The sequence below is a fragment of the Sceloporus undulatus genome, chromosome 5 (assembly GCF_019175285.1).
Source record: "Sceloporus undulatus isolate JIND9_A2432 ecotype Alabama chromosome 5, SceUnd_v1.1, whole genome shotgun sequence".
Lineage (NCBI taxonomy): Eukaryota > Metazoa > Chordata > Lepidosauria > Squamata > Phrynosomatidae > Sceloporus > Sceloporus undulatus.
The window spans coordinates 59,640,129-59,661,388 of NC_056526.1; the positions used below are offsets into that span (position 1 = coordinate 59,640,129).

Here is a 21,260-nt window from a genome sequence, read left to right on the forward strand (position 1 = left end):
CAGGGCAGTTAAAGCGGGGCCAAACTAGGTTATTCCTCCAGTATGGATGCAGCCTTAGTATATAAAGGAGAGGGATTTTTAAAAAGCCCCAGGACAACTGCTCCTCGAGGGAGAGATTTCAGAGCAAAATCCAAATCTCGCCTGATCTCTCTGGGAAAGGTCAGGGAAGATGAGCCAAGAGAGGCCTCAGAGCAGGAGCCACAAGGGCCAAAGAAGCTTCGGAACCTGAGCCTCCTGGGGACTGCTAGGGAGAGAGACAGACAGACAGACAGGGGGACTACCCCAGCTGGCCATGATGGCCTTGGGCAGGTCACACTCTCTCGGCCTCAGGGCGAAGGCAGGGGCAAACCTCTCCAGGAGAGTTGCACACAACAACAACAACAACAACAACAACAAGAACCCCAACAGCAAAGCCTGCTGGGCTGAAGAGGGGGCTCATCTCCTTATGGGCAGCGACTGGGGAGAGGGAAGAGGGAGAGCCTGGCCCGCCCCCCTGAAGCCAACCTGTGTCCCTCCTCCTCCACCTGGGCGAAGGGAGGAAGGGAGGAAGGAACAGGCCCCTGTCTGGCCGGTGCCCGCTCCCTCCTGCTCTCCGGCCCCTTCCTCTCGTGGGCACGATCTTGCAGGACCAGGAGGCGGAGGAGGAGAGAGGAGGGCCGGTGCCCGGCTGGGGCGGTTGGCATCCTCCTCCTGCTCCTCCTCGTCGTCGTCACATGACGCAGGAGGAGGCCAGGGCCAGCAGGGCCCGGCCCAGGCGCCCCGGTTGAGTCCGGCTGGGGAAGAAGGAGGCAGCCAGGCAGCGCCCTCCTCCTCCTCCTCCTCCGCCTCCAGCCCTAGCCCAAGCTCTAGCTCCAAATCCAGCTGCAGCTCTCGACTCCAGCTCCATCGCCATCTCTAGCTCTAAACGTAGCTCCGGCTCCAGCTCCCTTTCCTCCTCCTCGCAATCTCCATCTGGCTCCAGCCTCTGAGTCTAGTCCTGGCTCCACCTCCAGCTTCGCCTTTCAGCTCCAGCTCCGCTGCCTTGGTCCTGGGGCCCCGGGGACCGTCGCCCTGCGCGCCTGCCTGCCCTCCCTCCGCCCCAGCCCCAGCCCCCTGGATGCTGCCGCTTCGCCCTCCGGAGCCCCGGCAGCAGCGGCAGGAGAAGGAGAAGGAGGAGGAGGAGGGCGGAGGAGTAGCATGCTGACGCGGGTCAAGTCTGCGGTGGCCAATTTCATGGGCGGCATCATGGCTGGAGGCTCAGGGATGGAGCCCGGAGGAGGAGGCTCCCTGGAGCTGCCCCTGCGCTTCCCCTACGGCCGCCCGGCCTTCCTGGGCCTCTCCCCGGACGAGGTGGAGTGCTCCGCCGACCACATCGCCCGCCCCATCCTCATCCTGGGCAAGGAGAGCCACCGCCTGCCCTGGAGCACCGGATACGCCGAGTGAGTGGCTGCAGGGGCCCTGGGGATGCCAGGCAGGCAGGCGGGGAGGGCGTCCTCCATTCCCCGGACTCTCGGCCGGGCTCAAGGCTAGGGAATTCTGGGAGTTGGAGCTCTGCTCCGCTCTGGGCCCCACAACCAACTTCAACTCCCAGAATTCCATAGCCTTGAGCCAGGAAGACAGCTAAAGGTCTGAACATGCTCAGAAGTGGTACCCAAAACAGTGCCCTTTAAAGCAGTTTAGGACTTCTGCTCCCAGAATCCCTGACTGTTGGCCCACGTGACTGAGGCTTCTGGGAGATGAAGTCCAAAAGCTCTTCTGAAAAGGCACGGTTGGGGGGAACCACTGCTCTAGTCCTCTCCAGATATTCAAGCAAAATCTTGGCTCAAGTCAGTGATATTTGTTCAAGTCTTTTAGTCCAAGCCTCTACTTTCAAGTCCTTGCAAGATACCTTCAGGTCAAGCCGAGTTCAAGTCTGGGAACCAAGTTGTAACAGATAAACCGGAGGCCAGGTGCATTTCTTGGCGGGAGTTGCCATGTGAAGCAGTGGGTCTGAGGCATTGGTCAGCAGCCTGTCCCTTCTGCGCTTCAGAGGAGCCTTGTAAAGTGTTTCAAATGCTTCAGAAGGAGCCTTTCCCTCTCAGGCCCATTGCCCAACACATTTGCTGTTCCCTCCCAAGAAATGCAGCCCACGCTTTGGGGGCAGGCCTTGCCAACTGCACAAAACGAACGGCAACAGCAAGTCAGTCGCTAAAAAGATACGAGTCCCAAGCCAAGTCAGGGGCTCATTTTTTGCCCAGTCGAGTCATAGGAGCAATTTGAGTCCAACTTAAGTCTGAGTCTGTTGACTCAAGTCTTGTTCAGGGTACGTCTCCACAGCAGCCTCCTTGGATAGTTGGGTGCAGGCTCCCTTTCATGTTTACCCTCGTAGTCCCTTTCCCTAAATAGGAAGCCCTAAATGGGTTTCTAAGGGCCCAAACAGACAAGCCAAAATAAAGCTGCTTCGGGTCACTTTGGAGGTATGCTGTTTAAATGCTGCATGTGTCCTAAGAGGCCAGAAGCTACACCAAAGCCATGCTCCAGAGTGCAGCTTTGGCGCAGCTTCTGGCCTCTTAAGATGCATGTGTCATTTAAACAACACACCTCCAAAGTGACCCAAAGCAGCTTTATTTTGGCTTGTCTGTTCAGGCCCTGAGTCTGTCCTGAATGTGTGCAAAGTTTCAGCAGTTTTTAAGTCATTTCTCTCTTGGGGGTGGGGGTCTGGGGAGGTTTGTTACACCCTCCTTGAATTCCTCTTGAACTCTTTGAGTTTCCCCCTCCCCATGGAGCATGCTCAAGTTTGCAGCCTTACAATCTGACCCCTATATATGAGCGTATGTAGAAGAAATGCCCTTGGATTTAAAGCAACCTCTTGTCAAGTGCGTGCACCTAATATTGAAGCCATAACGTGCTTACATTTGGCAGTAGGTTTTTGCAATGTCCCTCAGTGCCAAGCCAGTCAAGTTTTCAAATCTAGTTCTGCAAATGGCGTTTTAAAAGGGGAGGTCACACTCATGCAAGGGGGAGAAGAAACCAAAGTGAACACCCCCTCTACCAATGGGCTATGTTGCATTTCTTCTTGCTGAGTGGTATTTAGGAGAGTGGCTGTTTGAGTCCAAGCCTTTGGCTTGTGCCTTGTTACTGATGGATAAGGGCTTAAGGAGGTGCTGCCTGTGTATGGGGATGGGAATTGAGAGATCTAAAATAGACTTCTTGTAGAGGTTTCAGTAATGGAAGAACGACATTTCGCTAAGAGGCAAACTGGCACACACGCCCCCCTTTCAGGCCTGTGCTGCAAAATGATGCTGGGAGTGTTTGCGGGTGATCCATTCATTCTCAAAATTTTCCATCCTCCTTGCCTGCAGTCGCTCTCTTGCCACAGAAACAGGGCTCAGAAGGTGGAATGAAGGAGACTACAGTAGTTTTCATGCATCTCTGCCTGTACCCTTCCTTTTTTTTTAATGCCACGTTGTATTTCATCATGCTTTTCTTTATGTTTTGATTTCACTACAGGCTTTTAGAGCCGAGTGGTTGGAACTGGCAAAAGTGCTTCCCTGCATCAAATCCCTGTTAATTTGTGGCACGTATCAGTGTTTGGATATGATGGGAGTGATGTGTCCCTTTTGAACTGATAGCAAAATGCTTTTTTACCTGCAGGGTTTCTGGATGGATTAAGTTGCTGCAGCTCAGGAAACATTTTGAACAGATTAAAAAGAGAGAGAGACAGAGAGAGAGAACAACTAGAGATCAGTGATAAAGCTTTTGCAAGTGAAGAGAAGGTGATAAGGGAGACATCTTTACTCTTGTCCAACTCCCTCCTGGTCTAGTCTAGCTTATGCTCTCAATGAGAACTACTGTATACGCTCATGTATAAGTCTAGAAATTTAGGTTAAAAATTGACCCAAAAACCTGAGTCAATTTATCAATATATATATATATATATAGGGAAAGGCAAGAGTTTAATCTGCCTTGGAAGCACTGACTCCCTTCTACTCTCTCATCCATCCAGCCTTTAGTATGTTATGCCTGCTGGAATCTTGTAAGTTCATTGGCATTGTTTTCCTTTACTCCATCCTTTACATCTTTCATTACATGCCTCTAAGTTTTAACCTCAACTTATCCATGGGTCATATCAAAATTCATAACTCTGGCCCCAAAACTTGCCTTCAACTTATACATAAGGTTGACTTATAGTTGAGTATATAAGGTAAACTGAATCTGCCTGATGTGTGTGTGTGTGGTTTCTCTTCATAATGCATATGAGCAGATTTAAGGCTTTTGAATGGTAAACTAGTAGAAAGAAAACATACCCCGAAGATCCTGTGGTCAAATTGAGACAAATACAGTGTTTCATAAAGTTGGTAGCAAATCTCTGTTTCTGCTTGTAATGAGAACTGATAAAACTCCCAAGAACTTTCTGGTTACTCAGCAGTTGCTTGCAGGTTTATTACCTTGTATCATGCCATGGAGGGGGGGGGGGGTAGCTTAGAATATAGTGGTGATGATGTCCAAAAATATCATCTTCAGCATCTATGGAATAAAGAACCACTTAAGTGCTCTTCCGCATATGTATATTTAAATATGTGGTTTATTTCACTGGAATGTCATGTGACAGTTCTGTTTAAGCATGGAATCAAAACTCCTAGTTTCTCCTCACAAAGGAACTATGTTGATGAGGATATTTGAAAAGCGCAGAGAATATTTATCAAGATGGGAATTGTTGTGGAGATGGGAAGCATCATTATACTCTCTCTGGAGAATTCCTTGGTCCATGTTCTTGAATGCATTTACTGATTCACTTTATCCACTGAAAAATACATTCAGTGCACCTATTCAGCTCGATGTGTTTGTATCTGTGCATCTGCCACACTACTGCTTTTGTTAATATTGGTGTATATGAAAGTAGGAACTCTTCATTTATGGCAAAGCTTTAGAAGTGTTGCCCAAGGGCCTTATCTTTATGGTCGCCCGCCCACTGTTTCAATTTTTAAATACTGAGGTGAAGTTTGCCTCAAAACTGTGTCAACCTCCCTAACACTGGAAAGTGTGCAACAACACTCTCCTCCCCAAAAGCCTCCAGGGAAGCCCCAGCCAAAATGGAAACAAGAAGGAATGTGAGGACATCTCTGGTCACTATTTTGACCAGGAGACTGTTGCACACTGTCGGGGAAATTGATCCCTGATCTCACATTTTTAATCCTTTCTGATTTATAGTCTAGATAAGATTGATTGGGGTTGGTATGACTTCTTAAGGGGAAGTGAAAACTAGCCCCAGAAACATTTAGGAAGTGTTTTCCTCCGCACTTTTTCATTGCAGACTGGGAATAAATAGAATGGCAGTTGGAACCTAATGTATGCTTACACAGAAGTAAGTTACCACTCATTTAAGTGGAATGAACTTCTTTGTAGATGCATATATAGGATTGCAATACAGTCTAATTGTATGGAATGGACTGTTGTCAGTTCTTGAAAAAATGGTCATACCAATGTTATTATGAACAACGCTGCATAGTTGGTACATGCCGCCTTTTCATTCCCTCTTTGCTCTTTCTTGTAAGTGCAGCCACTAAATAACCTCCCCATATTGTCTGCAAAGCATAAGTCCTCCCACCAAGATGAGTGCCTCTTTCTTATGTTGAACTTTTCTACAACCACTTTAACCTCACAGTTTCCTATTCTCTTATGCATTCATGAACTGTTAATAGCTCTCCATAGTTTATTTCGTTCTGACTATAGTTAATCACAAATATAAATACGCTTTATATAATTTTTAAATGAGTTGGAATGTACTGTATTCCTTTGAATAAGTGCTTGTATTCTGAAAGCTAGTTCCTTGACAGTTGGAAATGTGAAATGTTTTTGCATAGCTTTTTGATAAATCTTTGCAGATTAAGCCCAAAGATTTCTTAGTGATTTTATCTGACTCAACTGTTCTTCTCTGTAATTTTTTGAGTCTGCTGTCTTTCATATTCTGTTTGAAACTGAAATCCCTTGTCTTCAGATTTTTTTTTAAAAAAAGACTATTGTACAGGAGCCTTTGTTTCTCTTATCAGTATGAGATCTGAGAAGGTTCTTGCTGCACATGTGACTTTATTATGCAGAATACTTTTTCCTTGGTGACCAACTTCTCTTGTAGTTATTCTGTCTGCTGATAGAATTGAGTGAGTTGAGCTTTGGCAGTCTGTCCGCCCCTTCCAGTATAGTAACAAAAAGGGATTGTTATTAACTTGCCGTTAGACATTCTGTTTTATTTCAAAGGTGACTTGGTGACTTGTAATATTCATTCAGTTTTATAGCCCAGAACAGTAAACTCTTTGTTCCATATCTTATCTGTTCTGCAGGAAAATAACCTTTTCCTATATGTATCCTAGAAGTATTATTGAAGGCAAGAAACTAATGTTTCCCTGCAGAATCACTTTGTAGTGTATGTTTGTCTTTATAATAATAATAAATAAATAATAAAATCTTTATTTGTATCCCGCCCTTCCAAAAAGATCAGGGCGGCTTACAGCAATGCAACAAGTGCATACAGATACAGATTAAAACCAAAGACATCAATAAAACACAATCTAAAAACAATAGCAAAAGCCCCGATAGCCCATCCTCATGGCCACGGAAGAGGAGGGAGGCCCACAGGATATTTAGTCGGGGAATGCCTGTTTAAATAGGAAGGTTTTAAGATCCTTCCTAAATTGGGCCAGGGTAGTGGAAGAGCGGAGTTCCGTGGGCAGCGTATTCCAAAGGGCTGGGGCAGCTGTGGTAAAGGCCCTTCTAGAAGTAGAAGCTAGCCTAGCCCCAGGCACCTTCAGTAGTTGCTGCCCAGATGTTCTGAGGGTGCGAGGCGGATTGTACGGGGAAAGGCGGTCCTTTAGGAATCCTGGACCCAAGCCATTTAGGGCTTTATAGGTAATAACCAACGCCTTATATTGAGCTCGGAAGCGAATAGGCAGCCAGTGGAGATCTTTAAGCACAGGTGTTATGTGGCTGGTCCTGGCAACGCCAGTGACCAGCCGGGCTGCCATAATCTGTACCATTTGGAGCTTCCGAGTTTGGTATAAGGGTTGCCCCATGTAGAGTACGTTGCAGAAGTCCAATCTCGAAGTTACCAGAGCATGTACAACAGTTTCTAGGTCCCTCCGGTCCAGGTATGGGCGCAGCTGGCGAATCAGCCGAAGCTGGTAGCAAGTGCTCTTGACCGTCGCATTCACCTGAGCAGTCAGGTGGAGCGACGAGTCAAGAAGCACCCCCAGACTGCGCACGGAGTCCTTCACAGGGAGCGTGACCCCATTCAGGACAGGTGGAACCACCGCCATTCCTGGACCAGGAGAACCTATCACTAGTACCTCCGTTTTCTCTGGATTTAGTTTGAGACGGTTTTTCCTCATCCAGCCCATTACTGACTCCAGACAGGCCACGAGAGGAGAGACGCCATCCCCGGTCACTGCATCAGTCGGAGACATAGAGAAAATGATTTGGGTGTCATCAGCGTACTGATAACCCCGCGCCCCATGTCTCCGGATGATCTCTCCCAGCGGTTTCATGTAAATGTTAAATAGCATGGGAGACAGAATGGCTCCTTGAGGGACCCCGGTTTATAAGTTTTCCTAGTACATTTTTGTCCCATATCTTAAGGTAACACTGTCTTTCATGTTGCTTCATGCATTCAAGTCATTTCTGACTTATGGTGACTCTAAGGCGAACCTATCACAGGGATCTTTTGGTAAGATTTATTCAGTGGGGGTGTGCCTTGGCTTCCCTGAGGCTGAGAGGGTGTGACTTGGCAAAGGTCACTCAGAGGATTTCTGTGGCTGAGCAGGAATTTGAATGCTAGTTTCCTGGAGTCCTAGTCCAGTGCTCAAACAGCTTCATACAACTCTCCAAAGATACAATAATTAGTAAACAGATTACAATCTGAAGCATGACAGCCCATTGCTCAGTTTCATTAAAACCAGCAACACTTGAGAGCGACTGCTATGGCTGGGACAAAGTCCTACTACTTCCTAGTTTCACACTTACTTTTCTCAGAGCTTGGGAGAAGTTGCTTTTGTAAAAACTAAAGTGAGTCCAAAAAGGTAACACCTGCTTTCCCTACAGGTGGAATTTCTATATCCCACCTGTCTTCCTGAAAATTGAAAGCCTTCAAGGTATTCAGCAAAGAAAAAATATGTATTTTAAAAAAAATCTCCCAGGAAAACTTTTTCCCCCTCGTTTAGTATGCAAACCATAATTTTTCTATTCTTTCCAATTTGGTATGATTTGTGTAGGGAATCTTTACATCTGTTCTTTGAAAGCCCTCTATTTATATAAAGCCACACACACACACACACACAATATCAGCAGTTTTTCTGTTGTCTGGTGTAGCTCGACAACATGGGGTTTCTGGTATTTGAGAAAGTTCTCCTATACTTCATGCTTTATATTGTACATAGTCCTGTTGTAGATGAAGTAAACATCCTTTCTGTGTCAAGGGGAAATGGACCTTGAGAAACTGATTTTCTCATACTTTCCTTGTACCTGGTAATAAACAAGAAAGCTAATTCTAGGCCTAAAACTCTATGTAATTTCTTCTGTATATCCACTCTTTGAAAAACACCACCACTGTGTGTCTGTTCAAATGTACAGAATTTCAGATCTAGCTGTTGGAAGGACCATCCCTATTATTATAGACAGCTAAATGCCTCAGGCAGCAGGTCATAAAAGGACAGCAAATTCTTATTTATTATGACTGACTTCTTTACTTTTAAGAAGGGAGAGAGTCTTTTAAAGGTTTTTCTGTCTGATGAGTAAAAGTTATCTTGCCAGGTTTAAGGAAGTGTGCCCCTTGATGCTGAAAGATGGAAGCAGCATTTTCTTCTTTGATTTAGCTGGAAAAATAATATAGTGTGGTCTTGGGTTATGAGAAGATGACTGAATAATGCAGATCCATACAGTTGCAATATGGGGTTATTCTTGGATTCAGCCCTAAGCCTGGTGACTTGGGTTTCAGCAGTGATCAAGGAGTACATTTGCACAATTAAAGCATATGCACCAGCTGTGTCTGTTTCTAGAGATATCTGCTCTGGCCAGATTGACTTGGTTACTTCTCATTTGGATTACTGTAATATGTTCTCTATAGTGCTGCCTTTGAAAAGTGGTCAGAACTTCAATGCAGCCAGATTGTTCAGATTGCTACAGGAACACACAAGTCCCTTGTTACAACAGCACCATTTGCTGCTGCTCCATTTCTGCGTGTAATTCAAAGCCATATATCTAAAGGACTGCCCCTTGCTGTTTGAGCCTTCATGAGTTTTAGGATGATCAGGGGAGGTCCTTCTCTTAGACCAGTGGTTTCCAACCTGTGGGTCGGGACCCATTTGGGGGTCGAATGACCATTTCATGGGGGTCGCCTAAGACCATTGGAAAACACCTATTTAATTACAGTTATGAAGTAGCAACAAAAATAATTTCATGGGTTTGGGTCACCACAATATGAAGAACTGTATTAAAGGGTCATGGCATTAGGAAGGTTGGGAACCACTGTCTTAGACCCATCTTCCTGGGTATGGTTGGTAGGAGCAAAACAGAGGGCCTTCTTGGTGGTTGCTCCTAGATTTTGGAACTCTTTCCCTAAGTAGGGTATGATAGCTCCCTCTTTGCTATCCTTCCACTGGTAATTGAAAGCTTTCCTAATCCAATGAGTTTACAGGAATTTACTGCAATAGGAGTAACATTCTGGGTTTAATATTCTGTATACCACATTGAGTTCCAGTATTTGGGGAAAAGAGGGATATAAATGAATAATGTCGTTGTCGTCGTCATCATCATCATCATCACCAATGAGTCCTATACATCAACATTTTCTATTCCTAAAGGCACTGAATGTTGATGAGTAACTGTGAGATAAATATTCTGTTGGAGGTACATAAACAAAAGTGTAATTTTTGCTAACTCTAAAAATAAAAAAATCCATGACATTCAAGCAACCATCATTACTAATTTGTTTAGAAATGACAGGTGCTTGAACACACATGAACACACTCACACAAACATAGCAACCAAAACCAGTGGGGGGGGGTATCAATTTCCATTTCCCTCTAACAGTGACATTTGGGTTGATGCTAATAAAGGTATTGCCTACGTGTGATTCTGGATTCCCACCTCCCAATTATGGAATTTTTTAAACACATGGAGCAGTGTAGTTTTTTTTTCTTCAAAAAGTGATCTCAGAAATAATAACTAAGCAGTACTATGCTTTAGAAGCCTACAGTTATGCAATTCCTCACCTACAGATCTGCATCCATTAAAAAACTGGCAGTTGTTACACTCCAAGGCCACAGTTGGAAAAAATATTTTCCAGACATCTGTTGTATACATGGCACTGAAAGCTGGAAATTCAGTTTAAACCACGGTCAATACAGTATTTAATTCCCCATATAACTTCAAAAGAAGAAACAAGGGCTACAGTATTTCAACTATCCAAAGCCATCCTAGAATGAAGAGTTACAACATAGGCACATGCTTGGAACATCCCAAATGCTCAGAAAATGCTAATAAAATTATCATCAGTTTCCCAGTCTACCAGGTGTTACCTACTGGAGTTTTGGACCATCAGTGATTCAGATTCTATCCAAGAGTCTATGAATCAGTGAGGTATCATCAGATAATGTGGCACATTCCAAGCAGTTTCACTTTTGAAAAAGTTGTACTATTGTGATCCTATCTATGGCAATTTCATTCAAATGTTTGTCAGCCCATTTGGAACCACAGTGATTTTCTATTCCTATTCCAGTGGAGGTTTGACTTGTGCTGCCCTTCAAGTGACCTTGTGATGTTGCAGCATTCTGCATCATTATATGATGTCATCCTGTTTACTGCATGGATCTGCCTGGCTAGATCCATATAGTCTCATACTTGTGGAAGATAAAGTGGCACCATGTGGGCAAAAAGGGTTGCATGTGTTCCATGGGAAGTGCTATGGAAAAGAGAGATTCAATTTCTTTCAAGCAAAACCTATTTTAAAGCAGTATTTAACTCCCTCTTGAGTTAAAGTACCATACTATCCAGATTTCAGTTTCTCTACAAATGTGGAGAAAACCAGAAAATTGAGTTGAGACACAGGGAAACCCACTAGTATTTAAACAGGCCTATTATAGTTTTCAAATAAGAAATCAATTAATACTTTCCTCTCAGTCATCACAGTCCAGATAAACATGTGGAAGACAGGCATATATAATTCAGGCAGATTACATTTATGAGTCTCTGGGTTCTGTATTTCCAGATATAATTGGTCTTTTTCTCCATAATGATTTTATGAATTTTAGAGCATTAGACCACTACCCCTTAATACAAAGTACTGTATCAGTTTTGATGAATAATGTTTATCAGTAATGAGGCTTAGACATGTATTGGATTGTACCCTAAATGTGATCCTTCTGCTGGGCTTGCTGGCGACAGCCTCTCTCCTCTTTTTGTAATTTTTTTTCTAGCCTCAAGATCAGGGTTATTATGCACCAAAGCACATCTAATCTTCCACTTTTCTTTTAAACTGGTTCACTTTTGGGGCAGTTTGCCACCTGAAACCGCAAAGAGCTGCCCAAAACTGTTTATGGGAATGGGGGTTGTCATTGTATTCTTCAAAAGCCAATTGGCTTGTTTTGTTTTGTTTTTTGGTTTTTTTTTGGCAGACAGTGATGGCTGGAAGTTATATTTCTGGTGCACTGGGATATGCTGGTGTGGCCTGTAGGGTGGAATTGGCCCCTGGATCTGCTTTAGACCAGCATTTTCCAACATTTGTCAGATGTGACAGGGTGACAACTGATACCTTCCTTCACCATTGGCCACACTGGTAGGGATGAGATCAACCCAAAGTCTTATGACAGCTGTTTTTCCTATCTATCACATAAATTGCAAATCAGTAATTTCATTGTCATTCATATTGTGAAGTCAAAAGCTTTCATGGCTGGCATCCATAGTTTGTTGTGGGTTTTTCGGTCTATGTGGCCATGTTCTAGAAGAGTTTATTCCTGATGTTTCACCTGCAGGTGAAACATCAGGAATAAACTCTTCCAGAACATGGCCACATAGACCGAAAAACCCACAACAAACTATGTCATTCATATTATTTCATTCAAAGGTCAATTTTATTAATCAAAACAAAATCTATATATGAGACATAGTAGCCAGATATTAACTTTGATCTTCAACCATTTGAATACACATAAATGACTGCATTTGATTTACATTGTAAGAGACAATGAATTCCTCGCATTGTACTCAGCCAATCTCTGGCTGTGGTGAGCAATGTTTCTTGATTTCTTTTTCAAGCAAAGACTCATTGTGATCATAGATTTTACTCTGGAGGGTGGGAGTGTATGTGTGTGTGAGACAGACAGAGTGGGAAACATAGACAATAAAAAAGTTAAAGCTGTAGAACAGTGGTTCCCGACCTTCCTAATGCCGTGACCTCTTAATACAGTTCCTCATGTTGTGGTGACCCAAACCCATGAAATTATTTTCATTGCTATTTCATATCTGTAATTAAATAGGTGTTTTCCAGTGGTCTTAGGAGACCCCCATGAAAGGGTCATTCAACCCCCAAAGGGGTCCCGACCCACAGATTGGGAACCACTGCTGTAGAATATAACTTACTTCTAACATAATTTATAGCTGTGATACGTTGCCACTTCTCACTGTATATTCTTCAGTCAAGACTATAAGACAGTGATATAAATCACCCTTTTTTTCTTCATTTTTTAAAAATAAGTTTCAATTTTATCACTGAGAATTGCTATGTTAACTGAAATTGGTATCATTACTTATGCTTAAACAAAAGGGAATGTTGATATTAATGTGATGCTGGACATGTTAGATTGGAACTTTTATTTATTCGATCTCCATCATGTCTTTCAGATGAATCTCCAAAGTAGCTTGCATAAAATAACTGCAAAGCAACTACACTGGGGAGCCTGTTTCCTTCCCCAACTCTCCCTCACAGAAGGCTGCCCAATTTCTAATATGCACTGTTGTTATTCCATCAACTTCCATCCTTTTGTACTCTTCCATGAGTTGACAATTAGCTCTCCTACTTGTGTTTAGAAGGGATAGTCAATCAGTATTGGACACAGCTCTGCAAAGCCCATTAGAGAAAATTCCTTTTTTGGCCATACTTCTTCTTTATGCATTGTTCAGATGAAGGAGCTCCACAAAGTTAAAAGGATAGTAGGATGCCTAAAGGAACCAGATGCCTTTAGATTTACATTTATCTATAAAATCAGTATTTTTCTAGGGGATCTGGGATCACAGAATCATAAAGGCACCAGTTCCCATCTGATCTTGAAAGCTAAGCATAATCTGACTGACTGTTTAGCTTACAAGATCAGATGGGATATGGTGCATTTAGGGTAGGTAGGTCCTAAAGATATAGTTTATTAAGATATACTCTATTGTATATCTTTGCATTTTAAGACCTTTTCTAGTTCTTTCACAGCCTCCCTCCCCATTCTTAATCTTCTGGTTTCCTGGCTGCAGTCCCCATTCCTATTAAAACTATGTTTATTGTTGTTATTGATAACTGCCCTTGAGTCGATCTCAGCTCGTGGCGACTCTGGATGAGACATCTCCAAGACTCTCTGTCCTCCACTGCTATACTTAGTTCCTCTAAATTCATACTCGTGACCTCCTCCTTAATTGAGTTCATCCATCTAGCATGTATCCTTCCTCTTTTTCTACTTTCCTTCACCTTTCCTAGCATTATTGTTTTTTCTAATGAGTTGTGTCTCCTCATGATGTGTTTGAAGTACAACAGCCTCAGTTTGGTCATCTTGGCTTCCAGGGAAGTTTCTGGCTTGATCTGCTCTAGGACCCATCTGTTTGTCCTTTTGGCTGTCCATGGGATCCTCAGTACTCTTCTTCAGCACCACATCTCAAATGAATTTTCTTCCTATCTTCCTTCTTGACTGTCTAGCTCTCTGATCCATACATGGTAATAGGGAATACAATGGCTTGTATGATTCTAACTTTTGTGCTGAGTTGTATATCTTTGCATTTTATGATCTTTTCTAGTTCTTTTATAGGTGCCCTCCCCATTCTTAATCTTCTTCTGATTTCCTGGCTGCAATCCCTGTTCCTATCAATGTTTGATCCCAGGTACAAGAATTCTTTTACTATTTCTATTTTCTCATTGTCTAGGTTGAATTTGTGTAGATTCTCTGTGGCCATTATTTTTTTTTTAATGTTCAACAGTAAGCTTGCCTTTGCACTTTCTTCCTTAGTAATTGATCCAGCTAGTATTATATACTATTTACAAAATTATGAACAGTATTTTAAATCATTGCAATTGCTGGTCTTGGTTTCCTTTCCTCACTTTTTTATGAGAGCAATACATTATATCTGTTTGGCACTATGGAGGACTAAAGGAGGCAAAATGATTTTATTTTCTTTATTAATATTGATGGCCTCATTTGTTTTTGTTGGGCTGATGTTTTGTTTTGTTTTTTGGCCTACTCCTCTTAAACTGTCATAACTAAAGAGATTGTTCATTGTTCAGATGTTCCTTACAGCTGAGGTCCTCATAGCTCCATTTTAATAATAACATAAAGTAAAATAAAATATATATAAAAATTCAATTTGTAATTATTTCCTAAATAAATCATACTTTTATGATATCAATCAAAATATTATTATTTGCCAAGCCAGGTTTTAAGTAATGAATTTTATATTCTTAAAGTAACAAGTGACTTTCAGTCTGGGCTAATACTGCATTTTTCCATTTTTTCAAAAAATTCTCAGCTCTCCACCCTTCTCCCCACAACTTCAAAATTTCCAGAAATTTTACATCTCTAGGTACATGGAAGTGGCTTACACTCTCCACAGAGTAATCTACCTGATGTAGGAAACACTTTCCTGTGATAGTGGTCATAATACTCCTAAGTGATTTAACATTTCCTAACTAACTGGGTAACACTCTGGCAGAGGATTGGAGACTTTTGCTGCCTCAAGATGGACACCGTTGCACTCCGTGGATTTGATTATTGGATTACATTCACATACAATTAAAGAAGACTTCCACAATTTAGAGGAAGGATGGCCAACTTATGGCCCTCCTGATTTAGTGCACTATAGTTCCCACCAGCTCTCAATCGTTGATCGTGCTGTCTTGGGCTGATGACAGTTACAGTCCAGTCATTTCTGGGGGAGAGCCGGTGTGGCAAAGTGATTTGAGTGTTGGACTATGACTCTGGAGTCTAGGGTTCGATTCCCATCTTGGCGATGAAACCCTCAGTTTCAGGGCAAGGCAAAGGCAAACCTCTGAACAAATCTTGCCAAGAAAACCCCATGACAGATTCGCATTAGGATTGCCACAACTTGAAGGCACACAACCACAACAACAACAACTTCTGGGGGAGTGAGTGCAAATTACACAGCCTTGCTTTAGGCTTAGATGGACAGAAGTTTTTTCTTGTTAAATTTCAATAATTAAAGCTCCAGGCAGATTCCAATACAGACACCGTTTGTTTGTTTGTTTACATATTTCTCTCTCCCCCAGAATCATAAGATCTCTGGATGGCTTATAATAAAGTTAATTGGAACAATTTTAAATGTATCCTGTCCTTAATTAGATTCCAAATACACCCAGGTTCCAAATTTCAAATTAGCCTCTATTTGAATTCCAAATATCTTCTGTACAAAGAACAGAGAAATTCCTTGTGTGGATTTTTGAATTTTATGGTACTAGAATGACTGGAGAAAATTCATCCTAATGATAAACTGAGATGGTTTTGTACCAACATGAATGGAACCAAAATTAAGCTATTGAGTAAGTGATGTTTTGGTGAACTCCTTGGTGAGCATGAATTAGCCAGTATCAGCTCCTTGCTGCTGCTGCTGCTGTTGTATGTTTCCAAGTCATTTCCAACTTATGGCAACCCTAATGTGAACCTATCGCAAAGTTTTCTGGATAAATTTCTTCAGAGCGGATTTGCCATTGCCATCCTCTGAGGCTGAGAGTGTGGCTCACTCAAGGTCACCCAGTGGGTGTTTATCACTAAACAGGGATTCAACCCCTGGTCTCCAGAGTTATAGTCCACACTCAAACCACTACACCATGCTGGCTCTCCATTGCGTTAGTTTCTTACAACTTTATAATATTCTGGAAGATAGTGTAGTTGGCAGGAACTTTAAACAGAACCATTTCTGGGGAGTGCGAATAAGTGCCAAGAATAGATTGCAACAGCTTGTTGTAGCCAAAACAGCCAAGACAGAGTTTTGATTGCATCCACAAAAGCTGATGCAAATAAAATTTATTAATCTTTAAGATATTATGAAACGTTTTCTTTTTGCTGCAACAAGCTAACATGACTGCATTTTTGCTGCTCCCCAGGTTTGTTGCAGGTTCACATATTATTTATTTGGGTTAATATTTAAATATGATGGAAAACATGAGTAACAATGCCAGGGGTCTTCATCCATGTCTGTACATTATAAAATAGTAAAAATGGAAATGCTGTTACGGAGCATCAAAGACACAAAGGCTAATGGGGTCAATTAAAGTTCCTATAAAAAGCTGAAAGTGTTTGCGCAGTGGCTTTGGTGGGCAGAAAATGCTTCTTCAATGAGTGCCAGTGGTTGTTAAAAGCTTCAGACAGAAAACAACAACAACTGCTTTTAGAGGTGTAGCTGGAAAATTATGCCTACCTTTCCTTTCTCAATAGGAAGTGTAAGGCCAGTGTCTGGACTAGCAAGGGAATGGCAGGCAGGTGGGATGGGACTTTTAATCTTTTGTCTCCTGTCATGGCCCCAATGTGGATCAGGGGCCTGATGCTGCAGTTTGCATGACCAAAATATGGATCCCATCCATTTTAGTGGATCATTTCGGGGCAATGCAGACTGCAGGCCCATCATCGCAGTACAGACTAGAACTGTGGTGGGAAAGGAAAGGATTTAAAACCCTGTTCTAACTCCACAGTTGGATCCCAGTCCAGAACCCCTCCCTGAAATTAGTTTGGAATATTGGGAGAAAGGATTTGACTACTAGCCTTATTTTAGAAGTAATGTGTGGTTTGACTCTTGCATGGGAGATTAGAATGCAGTTGGGATTTGCAATATAGGAGTTTATCAAACGGGAGAAATTTCTCTTAAATTCGAATGAAAAGAAAGTGGAGCCAGAACACATTCACTTAAAGTCGCTAGTTTCATGCAATTACGTGAATGCGCATTGCGTTCGGACTGGCTCTCCATTGCCCGAAAATAGCATGCCATTGCCCGAATTTGCGTGTGGCAGTCTATCATGCAATAACGTGAAACCGCATGATTGCATTCAGGTTGACTTCCCATTGCCCGAATTTGCATGTGGCGGTCTATTATGTAATAACCTTAAACCCCATGATTGCGTTCAGATTGCCATCGGATTATACTTCCAGTTCCCCTTGTCTGATAAACTCCGTAGTCTCAGAGAGAATGGCTAAACTAAAGGCTGTTAAAGTAAGGGGGTACTGTACATATTGTCTTCTGTAAGGGTGCTGTTTTATGTACTCTCTTAATGCTTGCCTGCTCATCTATGGTGAAGATGTATTTACCAGTATAAACCAACTGACACCACCCAAAAGCTAGACATCCTCAGTATGTTCATCTCACAAGGGAGTGGATTCTGTGAAACACTGTTGTTATCTCTGATCTTCCTATCACTCAAGGAAATGATGATCTATAGCAAGGACACACTGGGAAGACTGGCTGACGCATAATATAGGTAGTCATAGGTCTCTTTCTATATGGCCCATTTACCATATACCTCACTTATCTTTATCTGTAAAAATCAGGGCTGGGGAATAGTGGTGATTTGGGGGTTACTCTTTGTCCTACTCTAGAATAAGATATTTTTTCTTAATGTTACTCCTACTCCTGTAAAAACCTCTTACTCCTACTCCTATGCCCCAGCCTTGGGGAAAAGCCCCGTTTGCTATGCCAGGCTGGTTGGTGTGTGTGTGTAAATAAGTAAGTAAATAAGTAAGTGTCTCTCTTTTCCTCCCAGTCCCTTCTCCAGTCCAATATAATAAAATTGTTTTTGGTGTTTGCATGTACAATAACAGGATTAAGGAGTAACAAATATGCTTGTAAACCCTCTTACTCCTTTACTCCTACTCATACTCCCCAGTCCTGGTAAAAACAAAGCAACTAAAGAGAAGGGATTCTCTAATGGTTTTACCTAATTATCCAAAGAGTCCTACTCTTAAAAAAAAAAAATAGAGCTGCAGGGAGAAAATTTTGTCCTTCATTTGAAGTTCAGCAAACCCTTCAACATGTCAATATTTCTGTAGATTTCTAGCCAATACTGTACAAAAATTTTCAAGGAATCATTTGAAGTCCATGATGGCTATTCGTCTACAGAAGAGATTACTAGATACGCATAACTTAACTTGTGGTACATTTCATGGCAACATTTGTGATGATCTTTCCTCAATGAGGATTATGTTTGGGCCAGTCACACACTCAGTCTGATCTGTCTCACGGGACTGCTGTGAAGACAAAGGTGGAAGGAGGAAATCTATGTCCATCTTACGTTAAGCAAGATGGAAGCAAGGTCCAATTAAAAAGATTGTATGTACAGCGCTGTGTAAATTTACAGCGCTTTATAAATAAAGGTTAATAATAATGATAATGATAATAATAATAATAATAATAATAATAATAATAATAAATTGTTGTTGTGTACTGTACCTTCAAGTCATTTTCTACTTCTGGTGACCCTAAGGCAACCCTACCACAAGATTTTCTTGGAAAGATTTGTTCAGAGGGGGTTTACCTTTGCCTTCCTCTGAAACTGAGAGGTGTGATTTGCCCAAGATGGGTCTCCATAGTTGTGTGGGGATTTGAACCCTGATCTCCGGCGTCTTACTGCAGCACTCTTAACACCTACTCCATGCTAGTATAGGTGATATGTAAATATAATAAATCATATGTGAAATGTGTAACCTCCAGAGGCTATTTGTGAAAGTGATATGCTAATGAAATATTGGCTTTAGGGGTGGGTGTGTGTATGTGTGTTTATCATTAACACAATAAGATGTTAAAGTATATTCTGCCTTGCTGCTTCATTTGGAAATGAGTTGTTCAGCAATTCATTGAGGGGGATGAAGTTGGTTGCCAGCTATCCTGCTGAGTCACTCGCTCACTTTGCAGTGCACTGTGAGTTGCTCACAAGGGGATAGCATTTCCATCTGTCAGATGGAGGAGGTTATGTAAGTGTGGTTGTGGAACTTGGCCCACCAAGAAAGGTCTTTAATTGAGTTCTGTTTTCTGAAAATGCAGAGGAGACCAATTTAATGCTGCATTGCTAGGGGTAAGAGAAGAAGTAATCAGTATAAATTGCAAGAAGATAGATGTAGGCTCTTTTCAAAACAGTATGTTGTAGGATTGGATTGCCAGATATCATAGCTATATAATACAATATTTATATAAATTGTCACTTTCAGCAGACCATTATCTGCCAAGAACTTGTTTGACAGAACAGCATAATGCTTAGTAAGGGTTGTGCATAGTTTTGCCAACAAACTCTTGTTTGGGTTTTAAAGAAGGCTTGGGACAGATAAGCAACAAACAACTTTGAAGAACCTTTAAAAAGCTGCTGCTGTTTGGAAATTTTTACTTTTGTGGAGAGAGAAATAAGTGGCAAAATCCACAGATTGACGTACACTTCTCTGGCCTGTGAATTCTCCCATTTTTTTTAAAAAATGTATCACTTTGTTTCATTTTAAACCATAGTAGCAGTTCACATCATTTCTTGAAGAAGTTCCCCTTGTTGCCAGTACTTCAGTTTCACACGTCTTTAAATTATTCTGGTCCTTGGTGAGCAATTAAATGTGCCACTATTACACTGGATGTGCCACTATCAGGTTTGCTCAAATCCTTTCTCCCCAGATTGTCATTACATCCAATCTGCACAATGCCTGACTAGTCTGATACAGTCTTTCATATTTAGAATAAAAACCCACTTTCCTCCATTTCACTATTAAGTGCTTTAAAAAAAAAATGAACCCTAGTCTTCTAAAGCTTTAAACAGTCCAATAGCAGTCTCCTCAGAAGCTAACTTTACTTACTTTCATTTTTCAGCGCTCCTGGAGAAGTGTAGGTCTAAGAAGAGTTCCTGGATTGGGACAGGAAAAAAAGTTTCCTTTCCTTTGTCTCATTCTTCAGTGCTTTGGAGACAAAACCCAATGAGTCTACTCAGAAGTAAATGTCTCCAATATCTATATGAACATATTCCACATCTACATGAAACAATTAGGAGAGTTATCTGGAATGTTGGGGTTTTGTGTCACCCATATCCTGATGACAACCAACTCTTATCTCTCCTTTCCATACGTCTCCAAGGAAGTTGTTTCAGTACTTAACCAGTGTCAATTGTCAGTAATGGACTGAATGAGGGCAAACAAATTGAAGCTTAATCAAGGCAAGGCAAAGCTGAAAGGCATATTGTGGAGTAAGGATATAGCCTGTGGATGGGGTCCCAATCCCACTGGAACTCAGGGTCTATACCTTGGGCATACTCTTGGACTCATCCTTGAGTCTGGAGACCCAAGTCACAGCAATGAGCAGAAGTGCATTTGCAGTTAAAGCTAGTGCACCAGAAGCTCCCATTGCCTAAGATGTCAGATCTGGCCATGGTGACACATGCCTTGATTATCTACCATTTGGATTACTGCAATGCACTCTTTGTGGAGCTGCCTTTGGGAACTATTCTGAAATTCTGCAGAGAGGCTGCTGACTGGGACCCACACAGGGAACAAACAACTTTCCTGTTGAAACAGCTTCACTGGTTACAATTATGGCTATGGCTACAGCTTTTTTCTTGGCACAATTCGGAATGTGGGTTGTGACCCATAAAGCTCTACATGGGTTGGGTTTGGACTATCTGAAAGACGGTATTTCCGAGTATGAGCCTCCTTGAGTTTTAAGATCTCCAAGGGTGGGCTTACTCTTGGTCCTAGTGACATTACAGACACTTTTGCTGAGGATGTGGGAGAAAGCTTTCTTGATGGCTGTTCCCAGACTCAGAAATTCTCTCCCATGTGTAGCTACGTTGGCTCCCTCTCTGTTTGCTTTTTGCCAACAGTTTGCCCAGGCCTTTGAGTGTGTCCACTATCTTTTTCAGGAGCTCTTTTAATTGGGATGTTGTGTTTTTGACATAGGCTGTTGCTATACTGCAGAATTAATGCAGTATGACACTCTTTTTAACTATCATGGCTCTATCCTATGGAATCCTGGGATTTGTAGTTTATTGTTGCACTAGAGCTCTCTGACAGAAAATAATAATAATAATAATGATAATGATA

At 42.1% G+C, this 21,260-nt stretch overlaps 1 protein-coding gene across 1 annotated transcript in view; it reads left to right on the forward strand.

The window, feature by feature from the left end:
- Positions 1–755: 755 nt before the first annotated feature.
- PPM1H (protein phosphatase, Mg2+/Mn2+ dependent 1H) overlaps positions 756–21,260 on the forward strand; it is a 97,258-nt gene continuing 76,753 nt past the window's right edge. Inside the window, exon 1 of the mRNA XM_042469308.1 lies at positions 756–1,418. Within this exon, the coding sequence (XP_042325242.1) occupies positions 1,177–1,418 (242 nt within the window). The 5' untranslated portion in view covers positions 756–1,176. The remainder of the gene's footprint in view (positions 1,419–21,260) is intronic.